At 29.6% G+C, this 15,420-nt stretch overlaps 1 protein-coding gene across 3 annotated transcripts in view; it reads right to left on the reverse strand.

Moving 5' to 3' along the window:
* The window catches only part of LOC129222164 (cell adhesion molecule Dscam2-like), a 141,254-nt gene that overhangs the window by 36,754 nt on the left and 89,080 nt on the right, over nt 1–15,420 (reverse strand). For all 3 annotated transcript variants that reach the window (XM_054856622.1, XM_054856621.1, XM_054856623.1), the window contains exon 4: nt 1,579–1,671. In XM_054856622.1, coding sequence (XP_054712597.1) covers nt 1,579–1,671 — 93 coding nt within the window. The remainder of the gene's footprint in view (nt 1–1,578; nt 1,672–15,420) is intronic.

Genomic DNA, 15,420 nt, shown 5'->3' on the forward strand with positions numbered 1-15,420 from the left:
GCCTTTCAAGTGATTTCAAAAAAACAAAACAAAAAAAGTAAAGGGGTAGTTTCAAAAATAAAAATTACAAATTATTACTCTAGTTTAGCTTTTGGTGGCGTAGAACATAACCATGTGGCCCCTTTTAGGTGCAACACACCATATTTGTTATGAAATTAAATTTTAAATATCGTAATGTCTAAAAAAGTATATTAAGTAGTATTTAAAATCAATAAGATGGTTATGGACTAGAATATCACATAAATCTGAATAGTAGATTACCAAATGAATAAGTAAAACTAAGTGCAAAGCAGTGCCCAATAATGTCTGAAAAATGTATTACGGTGTTAAATTAAACTTGGAAGATTTAGGGCAAGTCAGGTTTTCTTGTCTTGAAACGTTTTTGTACAAAGTAAAAGTTAAAACAAAATATATGTTTTAAATAAGTTAATGATAACAAATTGTTTGCTTTTCGGCATCATATCCACATCCGTAACTGAAAATATATTTGTCAATTTTCGTGTCTAACCAGTGTCAAACAAATGACAGCAAACTCTTACAATAAACAGCAACTAAATTAAAATTATGCAACTAAAGCAAGACTTGTGGATATTAATTTTTATTAGTAAATAAAATTCATATGGAGATTTGTTACCGCATAAAAAAGAGAGATTAAACGCGAATTGAAAACTCATCCATGGTAATATTTCTTTACTCTACTCTTCTATGACTCATCAAATACGTTTATAAAATGTCACATACTAGAATGTTCTTCAATACGTAATTAATAACTTGTTTTTCAATTCATGTATGTTTGGATAAAATTATTACAATATATTTATCAAACATGCTCTTAAGTTTGCTGATATATTCGATGAACTGTTATCCGTATGTAGCATTAATAACTCTATGACAACATTGTATCTTCTCTAGGATAGAATAAACTTGATATCCGTCGTAGATGAAACTAATTTTAATAATGCAAATATTTATAACATAGGAGTTATATAGGATTTGTATTACGCTTCTGATACTGTTAACACCAATTATATCCGATAAACATTGGATCAAGATGTTTTCTTTCCTTGAGACGATATTGTATATTTAATGGACATGTTACATTACATATGCAAGTGCATTTTGTATTTAAAAAAAAAAAAAAAAAAACTAATATTTCTTCTTCATGTAAGATGGAGCTGAAAGTATATGAACTTTCTGTCACCTGCGTACCTAACCTGATATTATTTTATACCCTATAAATCGTTGTTTTAATGCGCTAATATTTAACTTATATATCTCTCCTTTTTTTTTGGTATTAACTTTAAGAAAAAAATAAAGTTATATATTTGGAATTGTACAGCGTCGTAGATTTTCACAAAAGAAAAAATGATTCTGTTCCTTTTTTTTTTCACTATCTCAAAATGCATTTTTAAGTGCATTTCCTACTTTAGGGTGAGGGGCATACATTTCTTTAACATTTTAATTTTTATACCGATCTGATTTTTTTCGTAAGATGAATTTTATTCTAACTTTCCAAGTTAGTTACACCGTTGGTAATTAACGTCAGAAAAATGTAGAAAGATTCACATCCATTTTTACCTTGTACTGGAGTGGAATCTGGTGTTTTCCATTCTAATTTTACAGATGTAGCACCAACCGAAATTACACGAAGAACAGGGGTCCCAGGAGGATCTGTAAAAAATAAAAATCGTTAACGATAACTGTTTTTACGAACATGCTGCGAGGAAATTTCATTTTTTTTTTTTAACAGGGGTAAGGTGGTGAGAAAAAGGTATGACATAATTTGTTTAAAAAAAAAAAAACATTGTCAGATTCAATATGCGATATTAAGTTGCATATTTTCTAGGCTAGTTTTGTGTTGTTTTATTGGAAAATAACTATAATGAAGATATATTCCTTTTGATACATTTTTTTTTTCCAGTAATTGTCTAAATTTCACATTTGTTGTTATCGTTTATTTTGAAGTCAATTTATGAGTCAATGAAATGGGTCTGAATAAATTAAATACTTTGAACATTCTAACTCAATGCATTTTTCAAGCATCTAACCTCTTTTTTGTTTGCCATTTACGAAAGGAAGTGGCATTGGAGTCAAATAGATCAAGAAAAGTGAGATGACTGAAATAGCCTTTGCCAGGCATGAATTTAAAATATCGCTTTGACATCTCTAAAGATACTTGAATTCCACGTACTTTTGATACATTTTTGAACTTTCTTTCTGAAACTTCAATGTTCTTTTTTTTTTTTTTTTTTGCATTATGAGATGCTCTGATAAATTTCATTTTCCTACAGCCTTTCGAATTTCAGTTGCACGAATTTTATACATTCCTATGACTTCTAGTTTCTTAAAATAAAACAATCTGATGCGTGCATAAAAAGGCCCTCTTTTACGCAGATTTAATGATAATATTGCTTTATAGAAAATAGAAGCACTTTAACTATTTTCACCCCTATTTTGTACCGAACCGAAGCAAAAATAGATTTTACAGAGATTAATTTTTCGAAAATCGGCCGTTTTAATTTGATTCAATGGTTTAACTGTCTAGATATCGCCAATAACGCCAAATTGAAACCATATTCGAAAAATATTTTTTTCGCCAAATTTTTCGCCAAGTTGTTGACAAAACTAAGTGATATATTGCCAAGTGTTTGGCATTCTGGAATGAGCAAAATGGAAATTTAAGGCGGTAGTTGATTTTAAGTGATATATTTTTCGCAAATAAATACCCCTTTACTACGCAAAGTGAAGTAAATATGATGATTCTTTTTATTCAACTAATTGTTTTAGCATATGTACCTACGAAAATGAAAAACAAAAACTTACTTATGAATTTCATTTTCGAAATCCCAAACGTTTTCATTGATGAAACCGTAATATGCTAATTGCTGTTCCTACAGTGAACACTGGATTCCTGTGTTCATATACAAAAAACGGAATATCAAGGAGTTTGTGTTAAATTCAAACGTAATTTTTCTTTACTGTAACGATATACTATTCGTATGTGATCTTAAATCCTGAAAATTACTGATGGCTAAATGAAATGTCGAAACACTAGCCTTATCCTCCTTTCCACCTTTTAAAGGATAATCTCACTCTTTTCTGATCATGATGGGATTTTTTTTACATTTGCCTATCAAAGCAGGATAATTGATAGTCTGCAAAAAATTTAGAGTTGTGGAATTTAATTTTCTTCCACCTTTATGGCTCCTTAAAACGAAATCTACATTTTCGATCTTCATGCAATCTCTCACTTTTAACCTAAAAAGGAGCGTACTTATACTTTCAAAAACTACAACCTACACTTTTCTTACCTTATAGAATGAAATTTATAAGTGCATTTTCTTTTACCTTTTCCATTTATTATTTTTGTCACAAATATCTAGCAAATAGTGGGGAAAACAGCCTACGTTAATGTAGATTTTCATGAAATATTATACGTAAATATTATTTTTAATATTTGCCTAAACACTCTATGTGTTGATACATTACTTTTTACTTGCAGGAGCATTATCCTCTCTTTATGGCTTTACCTGATTAATCGCTGCTAATTTGAATCTAAATCTTTGGGCTGATATTTCCGTTTTGTGAAATTGTGTATATTGTTTCTTGTATTCGCATTTAAATAACTCAAACATGGAGAAAATATTTGCTTCTGTATGATAGTCATGATTACGAATTTAAAATTAAAAAAACTGATATAGACATGATTTTTTCTCTTGTAGGTACATCTCTTTAAAGATTTTTTTTTTTTAGTAAATAAATATTTATCCACGTTGAAACCTAAAAGCATAACCATTTTACAGTTATAAAAACGTGTTTTAACTGTGTACATAAAATCAATTAAATGGAAAGGGGAAGCATGTCACAAAAACTGACAAAATAACTCAAAATATTCACTTAACTATGGATGTGGCCAGAGAGAAAACATCTCTATGCAAAAAACAACTTAAAATGAAAATTTATCGCCATAAAAAATGAAAAAGAGCATTTGTGGGGGCACCCGAATCGAGTTACGACGGGAGATGAAAAATTAGCCTTTGTACAGATCCTGGATATAAAATGTAAATCTTCTACGACTATAAGAGTTTTTGAATTATTTCAAACACATTAGATACGCTCAATTGTAAGCCCAAACATACATACATACGTCTCGATATTCTACGACAAATGGATATTTTGTATCCATAAGTTGTGCGTAAGGTTATGATTAAACGAAAAAACTGTTTCAGAGATAATTGAAATGAAAATAGTACATTGAAATTTAAAGTTACTGTTTTTCCTAAAAATTAATATTTTATGCGATAAGTAAAAAAAAATAGTCTAAAGTCCGTGTTGCAGGTACAACGTTCCTTTTCCATGGTTATAGTCATGTGTTTTAAAATGAAATTTTAGGGTAAATAAAAAATTTCTATACATTAATATACACTGATACACTTTAGCACCCTTTATAGTAAAGAAAATAACGTCTTAAGAAGTCCTAAATTTAGATTGCAAACGTTCTCTTATGTGCAACAAGAGCATTTTGCTTTCAAACTGTAATATTTACACGCCCCCTCTTAATGCAACAGTGCTTCATTTTGAAACAGATAATGCAATATATCTCCAATCTTGTCATTTCCACTGTAAAGCTAAAAAGAAAAGAAAAATTACTTCTCTGCTTTCATTTTGAAACCTTTATCTTAATGCCTAAAATAATTTCCTTCCTTTGGAGATTTAAAGATGTGTCAAAACACTTTTCCTTCTTTATTTATAGAAAATAAGCGAATTAAACTTATTTTGGACATCTGTATTTATCAATAATCTCTTTAAATTGAAATTTTTAGCATATATTTTCTTGGAGACGAGTTTTGGGGATAGTGGTGAATTTATTATTAACACACTGCCTGAAATAAAAAGTGGTATAAGTGTTAGAGATTGAAGCTACTTTTTTGCTCAAAAACAGGGCATATATCTCCAGCTAGATATATTTTTAAATACTATATATATATATATATATATATATATATATATATATATATATATATATATATATATATATATATATATATATAAATTGCACTTAATATATCTAATGTATTTCTATCATTTATAACCGCATTAAAAGGAGTTTTTCCTTTTAGTCATTTGGCGACTAGTACTTTAGTATACATATAAAGTTTGATCATTATTTCAATTTCCTATTTTACCAAAAAAAATATTCCTTTTACTGCCATTTTTTTTAATCGTAATACTCAAAATTGTGTACATATTTTACTTATAAACTAAAAATACCAGCTACGGAATTGTCAGTGTTAGAAATTTCAAGGAAGTTACTCGCGACACCATCGTCGCTGCACTCATGACCAGAGTAGGAAATGCTATTGTTTACGAATTGTAAAGAAATAAGCTCTAAAGTATCAAATATAATTTTGAATGAAAACATAACACCTAATCTTATCAAATAACACTATAAACCATAATACATTTTTCTTTAAAAAAAAAAAAAAAAAAAAAAAAAAAAAACAAGCTCTTTACTGTAAGGTCTTAATAGTTTCCATGCATTAAAAATGTCGCAACAAAAAAATTGAACGTCACAAGCCCGTCAAAATTCTATATTCTCACCAAAACTACCATAATTAAAACTCCACGCCAAAAAAAAGAAAAAACATGCTTTGTTTATTTCAAAACAGAAACGTTTGTGTATTGTACTAAAAAAAATAACGTCGTGGTAAAAGAAAACCAACGCTCCTACTGTAGAGTACTTGAATCACTTAAAAAAAAAAAGTAAAATAATGACAATAGTTCCAAAAGAAAATCTTATTTGAAAATATGGTTTGTAAGAAAATCGTGAATTAGTTACTTAAATTTCCACTCTTCTGGACTGAAGCTAAGGAATTACTCCGTTTTCTGAAAGTTTACATTTCGCAACAGTCTATCTTTTCATGTTTACTTTTTTTTTCTAAATATCATAAAAAAGGAACACCAGTGAATCTAATTAATACTTTAAAAGTTATTCCACATTACATGAAGCAATCATGAAAAAATAAATTTTATGTGCAGTGAGAAATTTGCTCATTCGTTACATACATACAGTGGTGGTCTGAATTATAAGGACAGCAGAATAATGCACAGAAAAAAAAAATTCTGAAACAATTCAGTAAAATTTATACACAAAAGCCTTTTTACGCTAGAAATCATTGTGGAAAACATACCATTTGAAAAAAAAATGATTTTTTTTCATAATTAACAAGAAAGTGACACTGAAAAACTGGACAAAGTTATAAGGTCAATGAATGTTTTGGCCTCAAAATCGCTAATAATTAAAATAATTAATAAGTTCCCTCGTCATTGCAACCACTTTTATCAGTCTTGATGTCATGGAATTCGTCAGCTCCTTCAGAATATTCTGGGGATTTTTTTTTTTTTTTTTTGCAGGTCTTTTCGATGGGGTACATAAGCTCTAGCTTGTTTTGATATTGAATGCCATTTTTGTAAACTTCATGAGCCAGAATACCTCACAGATTTTCCATTAGGCTTAGATCGGGCCTTCTGGCCGGTCAGTCAACTCGTTTCACGAAATTAGCATCAAACCATGATTTTGAAGTTCGAGAAACATGCACTAAAGCATTATCGTAACTAACGGTGCTTTGGGTAAAAGATTATCTCCCGGTATATCAATATACATCTCAGAATACATTCTGCCTTTCACAAAAGCTATTGGTGGTCGAGACTTTAGTTTTGCGTAACAAACCTTTTTTTTTTGAACACGTCGGGGATAGTTTGAGTACTGCATCGTAAATTTAATTCTCGTTGAATTTATGTCGATGTTTTTTTTTTTTTCAAGCTCGGTTGAGTATCATTCTTTTCATACGATCAGAAACAGAAGATGGCCTACATGTTCGTTTTGGTCGTTCATATTCGCCAGGGTTTTTAAAGAAATTAAAAATAACCGATTTAGATCTATTACGTTTTGTTGCAATTTGACGTCCACTTAGTCTTGAAGCTTTAAACGTAACTGCTTTCCCTTTCTTAAACTCCGAAAGTTTATTACCTGCCGGCATGACTGCAAAAGTAGAATGCGACTTTACCCTCTCCCCCCCCCCCAATCGTTTTTTTAGCACTTATATCGTCAACTACTGCCGCGTGCAGAGCAAAAATAATGCACATTTTGCTTTTTAGAACAAGGAAATAAAGTTGTTTTTATAATTTTGTCCATATCACATGACTGTCGTAATCCGAAATGCAATTTATGGATATGAAATTCTCGTTACTTCCATTAAAACTAATGTAAATATTCTTCATTTGTCCATAATATTTCAGCCAATGGTTGCCAAGAATTGGCGATTTATTCTTTGTCCTTATAATTTTGACCACCACTGTAGTTAAGGTACCGTAATTGTGGCAGGTTTTAAAAAAATATATTCGTGCAACAAATGTTCTAAAATTTCCATAGTCTGAAAAAAACATTGAAAGTTCTAGCAAAATACTGTATAACCATCCAACTTTATATATTTATCACCAATCCCTTCAAGTCACAGTGTCGCTGAACCGCACCACAGTATCAACTTTATTAAGTACAGTTGGCTCTCTGTTTAACGACGATCCATTTAACGTTTTTTTCTATTTCAAGACGACTTTTCACGGTTCCGGACGCTCCACTATAGTTTTGAAAGCATTCCATTTAAGTACGCATTCTACTTAAGGACGATTTTTTGTGGTCCCTTGAAAGTCGTTCAATAGAGAGCCAACTGTATATTGCGTAAACATTGTTGATTAATAATATTTACTTTGTTATTCTTTTTGCCAAAATTGTTAATTTTTTACCGGCTCATTTTAACTGATATTTCACCCTGTTTTACTCATATCCTTGAAATTAACGTATGCACATTTTCAGTTTCCAAGATCCAAATCCTTGATAAACTCAAGGGCTATTCCCCAGATGTAGGGCCAGCTTCAAGAAACAAAATGCCACATATAGGCAAATATTGCAGAAAATTCAATTGCACTGGAGCTCTGATATTTCAGGAGCTAAGAGTAATTTTGGGTTTTAATACATTTTACAAAGTTCGTGTATTTAAGCTCATTAACTTGCCTGTAGCACGTAAGTGAACCCTTAACAAAATTCAGTTAAGAAGATTTATCAGACTTTAGATTGTTACAAAATCTAATCAAAGATGATTCGAAACTTAATACTTTGTAATTTTATTAACAAATCTAACAAATAGTTGTTTTCAACGTGTAGCTTAAATATTTATCTCTGTAAAATATATTGTCATTCAAAGTGACTATCAAAATTATCTACTTCCAAAATAGCCCTTTTCAATTTTTTGAATTTGAAAATTTTCCCTAATACATTATGTTTCTTTCTTTTTCTTTTTTCTTTTTTTTTCTTCTTTTTTTCTTTGTCAACATAATATATATATATATATATATATATATATATATATATATATATATATATATATATATATATATATATATATATATATATATCATATAAGAATATGCTTTTTATTTATTTTTATAATGTTATTTATTATTACTACTTTTAAGTCTGGTGCCCAAGTTATTTTTTCATGTATTGAAAATATCTCCTTTTAAGTATAATCAACGTTGAATTAATCTGCATTAAATCGAAATGCAGTTCAAAGTTGTACTTTTGAATCAATTGCATATCATACATTAGCACTACTTACTTAACTTACAGTGAAAAAATATCACACAAAGATTCCCTAACAGTGTCCCCCAAAATATATATATATATATATATATATATATATATATATATATATATATATATATATATATATATATATATATATATATATATATATATATATATATATATATATATATATATATATATATATATATATATATATATATATATATATATATATATATACTACAAGTTATTTCCACCGAAAACAACTCATATTATCGTCAGAAGTTAAAGATAGACGGTCGACTTCAAAGAGTACTGGGAAAACGGTAAGCAACCATCTTAAAATAGTGCTAAATGCAAAATCTTAGCCAATTTTATTGTCAAAAATGTATTGTAAACTGTCAAATGTTGAATTTACTATTAAAAAATGCATTAACAATTGAAAAAGTAAACGTTTTAATGTAATGCATAAAAGTTTAGGATTTTACTTTTTTTACTTTTATTTATTGACAAAACAAGTACGATTTTCTTTGATGCTCTTAGCCAAAAAAAAAGGCATAATGCTTTTTGGCAACTTGCAAAAAATATCGTACATTAAGTTTTTGGAATTGTAAACTAAAAATTCTGAAAATAATAAAACGGTTTTGATTGAAATGGACATTAAACGTAATTCCAGTATTTATGAAAATTTATCAAAGATTTTCATGATAGGATTTGAAGACGGTGCAAAAAGGATTATTTCTACCAATACTTTATGTATCGATTTTAAATTTTTTAGATGAATAAAAAAGAAATAATAGAAAGCTAAATGAAAATAATGCCTAAGATATATAACAAAGATATTTTTCTCCAGTTCAAAGGAAATCGGCAACATTAAAGGAAAAATATTATATTTGTGCTAAAAGTTTTTAAAGAAAATTAATGAGCAAATGGGTTCCGAGCTCTTTATAAAACAATAAGAATAAAATCTTTGGGAATGCTTATGCATAGACCAAAACATAATTCATTTTCAAAGGCCAAGAGTAAAAAGACCGCAATTTTTGTTGAAATAACATTTACAATTTATACATAACAGAGTACGTAAATCACAATTGTCTTCATTTGTAACTTCAGCTAGAAAATATCATATGAAATTTGTTTTTCTTCCATATTTCATATATTTTTATGCTGTGCAAAAACACCTTTACTTACCAAGATCAGCTAGGATTAGCATTAAGGTTAGCCATATCCAACGTTTTTTCCTTGTCGTCATTGGTAAGTACGGAGGAACGTAAAATATTTTTCAATCGCTGGTACTTTTTATTATACAGATGGGTAACAACGTAATACAAACATTTACGAAATAAAGGAAAAGTTTTATTGGAAAGGAGCTAGACACCCCTATGTCTTCATTGCAAATTGCGTGCAACGTGAGAAGAATCCATAAAGATCATGAGCAGCATAAATATAATACGAAGCGTTTCTTTCTGCACAGTCGTCTCTTAGTCCAAAAGCAAAGATGGTGAAGGATACACAGACCGGAGTTTTGCTTCCAAATATCTTGACAAATGTCTAATAATCTTCAAATCCGGAGATTGTGGGGACCAAATAAGGTGTGATACTTCCTCTTCGGGCTCTTCAAACCATTTTCGGAATAAAGTACATAGGTATATTCCTAAAAATAAAGTTTGAGCAAAAGAATGTTCTTGAGCCTCTAGAATATTGACATAGAGAACATCTTTAACCTTCCCATTCAGAGAAACAAGCAGTTCAAGACTACGCCAAGATGTTCCACTCGATATTAAAAGATAACCACCTGCATGCTTCACAATCGAAAGGAGGCAGTCGGAAGAAATTGCTTCTTGTGGCTTTTTCTACCCATATACGTTTTGAGTTCTCTGAAATATTGTACAGATTGATTCCTCAGACCAGATTACTTGTCTCCAGTGTGGGACAATTCAGTTTTGTGTGTTTTAAACCATTGCTCTCGCTGAAAAGCATGACGTACTTTAACGGGTTTACGACTTGCAACATTTCCATAAAAGTTCAAAACATGAAGTTACCTTAGCAAAATTCTTGCTGAGACCAGATTCAGGATATGTTCATTTTTCTTTCGCATTGTATGGGAGAAATATTCCTTGTGTTTTCGGACCTTTATGAATGCCAACTCTATTTTATCCCTCTCAGAAAGCCTTCTTTTCTGTCCCCACTGTACTTCCCTCAATCCTTCCCTCCTACTATCCCTTTAATACATGAGGAGTTTGCTTTCAAAACGGATTGTATCCGCTTTTGGAAAAAAAATGTTTTTTTTTTCGTTTTCAGAATCTCTTATATAAACCCTATGGACCCATGAATTTCGCTCTTATGAAGTGGTTTGTATCTAATGTTAAATAAAATAATAAATTTAAAAAAAAAATACGCTTTAGTAGCAAAATGAATTAAAAAGTTAAAAAATAATCTTTGGATGAGAAGTATATAAAATAATTGACCAAACACTTAATTTTACTGTAATAGAAAAAAAAGCGAGGTGGCTTCTTATCAGTTGTCTTAAATTTATTCCATTTGTTATCCATGCAAAAATGTAAATAGGCATCCAACCCTCCACGTTTTTTTTCTATTACAGTAAAATTAGGTGTTTGGTCAATTACTTAATATATTTGTCATCCAAAGATTATTTTTAACTTTTTAGTTAATTTTGCTACAAAAGCGTGTTTTTTTTTTAGTTTTTTAAACTATTATTTTTATAACGGAATGTATCCTGGTATTCTATTGCATTTTTGCATCAGATATTTTGAATGCTTTCTGGTAAGTTCATGTGCAAACATTATTTCACTCCTCAGCTCTGATTTGTACGTTGTAAGTAATTCTAATGAGCCACTGGCTGTTTGTCCAAAGGAAAGTTGAACCCACAAACATAACCACGAACATACAAGTTAAGCTAATAAAAGCGTGTTAATTAGAATAAACTGATAACTTATCGTTAATAAATTTATTTGATTATAGAATATTGCATTGTCATCGGCTCTGAAGTTGTATTCAAGATTTTAAAAGAATCCGATCACAAAAAGTGGACAAAAATTGAGTTACAAGATTATAAATTTAATTTCGGTGTAGACGGGATTAGAACGTACGCCCAATGATTCCCGGAAGTGAACGTCAGCGAAGATCAGCGCCTTAGACGCTCGGCCACAATCGCTCCTAAAGTGGTGGAATGTACTAATACTAATAAGCCACTAGCTCTTAGTACAAAGGAGAGTTGCTCACAAACATACAAGTTAAACTAATAAGAGCCTGTTAAAAAAATGCATAAACATTGGTTTTACCACCTAAACGGTCTATATCCATCCCCTTATTTCTCGCCAGGTCTTTTACAGCAAAGTGGAACTTATCCCTTCTTTTTCCAGAACCCACTCATTCACTTTCACATCAAATGGGCACACATATCCAACTCTGAATTTGCTACTTCTAATCGGAAAGTAGTTTACAACGGAGCGAATCACTGGTTGAGCATTTCCAATAAACGTGATACCCGTCCATATTAAAAGAATTCAGCACCTTGCGCCTTGTGCAAATCTGTTATCAGTTAGATCAGCGCGACCTCAAATTGTGATTACTAAATTAATATTAAATAAATAATATTACTAATAAATTGTGATTAATTAATGATTAAATTGTGATTACTTTTGATCAAAAATGTGATAAACTGTGATAAAAGTCCTTTTTTTTATTTTTAATGTTCAGTGAAAAAAAATAAGTAAGTTGGAAGGAATAAAGTAGAGTAAAGAAAAAATAATATATTAGAAAATGTTGAATATTTTGTTTCAATCTAGTAAAGTATATTTCTGAAGAAAATGCGTGTTTTTTTGCAAAAGGGATTACATCCACTGTTTTACACCAAAAGGGAATATATCCAAAATAAAATTGGCAATTTAGGTCTGGTAAAATTGAGGAACAATTCTGAGCCTTATGCAAATAGTCACTTGTTATTTTACCAAAACATTGTGAGAAATTCGAAATTCTAACTGTTAGTGTTTATGCGTTAAACTTTTTTTTTTTCGTTTTGGCCAAAAAATATAAAACTGGATATAATCCGTTTTGAAAATAAACTTCTCACATGTTATGTACCTACCTCACTTGTCTATAAAAAATATATAATTGAAAAATGCCTATTCTTAAAAAAAAAAAGTCATATTTTTATAAGCACACATTTTTTACACTCCTTAAAATTAAAAATCAACTACAATGTTTTTCTTAATGCTTAAATAGATATAATTATTTTGACAAAAACTAAAATAACACGCAATTTGGATTGGAAAAGAAAAATCTAAATAAAATATATCATAAGTTTATTAGATCTTTCAAAACATGTTGCAAGAAGTTAAATCAAAACTCATTTTGAAACTTCAAATAATTACGTTTTAGAATCCATGTTATTTTCGAAGCAAATACCTTTTAAACAGTTTTGTTTTCTTTAAGCGTAAATAGCACGCTAAAAGATTAAATTTTGCTCTTGTGTCAAAGCAATGTATTGCTGAATTACGTAAGCGAAAACGCAATTTCCTGTTCGCAGTCAAAGCTATTCATTTCCGGGGAAAAAATACTTTTATGATCTAATAAAAAGAAAGTTCTAAACCATTGTTGCATTAAACGAGCTCTTAGGATTAAATTTTGTGTATTTTCTGACCAGTTTTGTTTTAAAATAAATCTGGACTGGAACAGATTCATTTATTTGGGCATTTTATTTTTGAAAATATACGTAATATGACTGCTCTGAAATATTATTATCTACATGATTACATACTTAAAAGGAAGCAATTTCCGGTTCGACCATTGTTACCAGTACAATAACATTTTACTCGCATATGTTACAGGCACTAGTATTTTGTCTATAAGAAAACAGAAACATTTTTGTAAGAAATAGGAGTCATTACTTGAGGTTTACATTTTTGAAATCGTTTAATTTAAAAACGCTGAAACAAATTTGAAGAAAAAAGGGATATTTTCCCCCAACTTTGCAAACTGTTACTTATGTCTTGATCACTTTTTATTTTTATTTATTAATTTATTTATTTATTACATTATTTATTTATTATTTTTGTTTTATTTATTTATTTATTCATTTTGCTTACTTTTACGCTAAAACATTAACGCAAAAAGGAAAAAATAACAGTTATTTAAAACAATAATAACAATAATAATAATAATAATAATAATAAATAAATGTAAACATTTTTCAGAGACAAAAATAAAATGAAAACCATATTCTAAATGAATTCAATAAAATAGTTAGTTTTAGTGCAAAAAAATTCTGAAGTTAAATATGATTTTAAAAAACTATCAAATTTATTATAACTGTATTTTAGCATTCCAAAGTTATCTTAATATATAAAAATCTTCTGTGCAGACGTTTGTCACCATAAGACTTTTAAACGACTGGACCGATTTTGATCAAATTTTTTGTGTGTAATTAAGTTGTGGCAAGCATGGTTTAGAAGCGCGATGGATCGAATCGGAAACGTTTTTGTTAATTAATTAATTAATTTAAACATTGGATGGTTATATCTCCCAAATGTTTAATATTTATTTTAACCTATTGTTGAGCGAGAACTGAAATACATATTTAACCCGTTGCCAAAGGACAATGAGAAAGCCAGCTCTGCTTTTTGTAAGGAAATTTCCTAGTGTGATATGTCAATTGAGAATAAATAAAACGTAGAGAGAGAGAGATTGAAGCCTTCATTTCTTGAAAGCAACAATTTTAGGTCCCATGATGTATTTTAAAGTAAAGTACTGGAAGGTTCACGCAAAACGTGTGTTCTGTCGTCGTAGTTGAACCATGTGACCGGATCGGTGCTTTAGGTTTTCCTAACGAAATGATCAGAAAGTGCCGTACATTTGTTTCTCGGTTCAAATCCGTTTTGGCACCAATGTCAAGAATGCTTTAAGGATTATTAAACTAATCGGTACATTATTAAAGGAAAAGATGATGGAATTTAAAGACGAAACAAATTTTATTTTCGTCAAGATAAATTGCAACAGTTCTGGACACAAAAGATCAGTGCAGTGGAACATCTTTCGTGGAAAGAACAAATTAGGCAATATATGAAAAGTTTTCGTTCAAAAGATCGAACTGCTAATTGTTTTTACCTTTATCATTTTTCTAAACGATATCCTTTCGATTGTTTTATTCTTTTTCATATGGGGGATGTTGCAGCGGGATATCCCGTTTGTTCTAGATGAGTAGTTAGTTTTTTATACTTAATATCTGAGGACGCTTTTTATCCTTTGAGTATGGCTGAAGGAACAAACTATCAAGTACGGGAGAAAAAATAGTTAATAAAAATAATGCTCAGTAGGCATTAGAAAAATCAAGTTGTGATAAATATACGCATTCTGACACCAAGCAGCTTAAAACATTTTCGTTTTACTTATTTTCTTCAACAAAACGGTTCAAACACTTGATAGTTTATTGAAATTTTTTGACTTTTCAATTTACAAAGTTTTAACAGAACAACGTCTGTCGGGTCTTCTAGTTATTCTTCAAAAATAATCAAAATAATAACAATAAAATAAAAAGAAATTGCTAATAAAGCAGAGGGGGGGTGGAGAGTCTGACTCATGGTCACTTAACACTCATGAGAGAATGTTTTGCCAACTGATAAGCAATAGAGTCACAGATAAAATTTCAATCATTGAATAGCCTTGATAATCACTGAAAAAAGATCGTAGCTAACGAAGGTGATAATTAAGAATATGAGAAGGGTGAGAGATTTAGATTATGCATTAAAATGATTATA

This window comes from Uloborus diversus, chromosome 5 (assembly GCF_026930045.1).
Source record: "Uloborus diversus isolate 005 chromosome 5, Udiv.v.3.1, whole genome shotgun sequence".
Lineage (NCBI taxonomy): Eukaryota > Metazoa > Arthropoda > Arachnida > Araneae > Uloboridae > Uloborus > Uloborus diversus.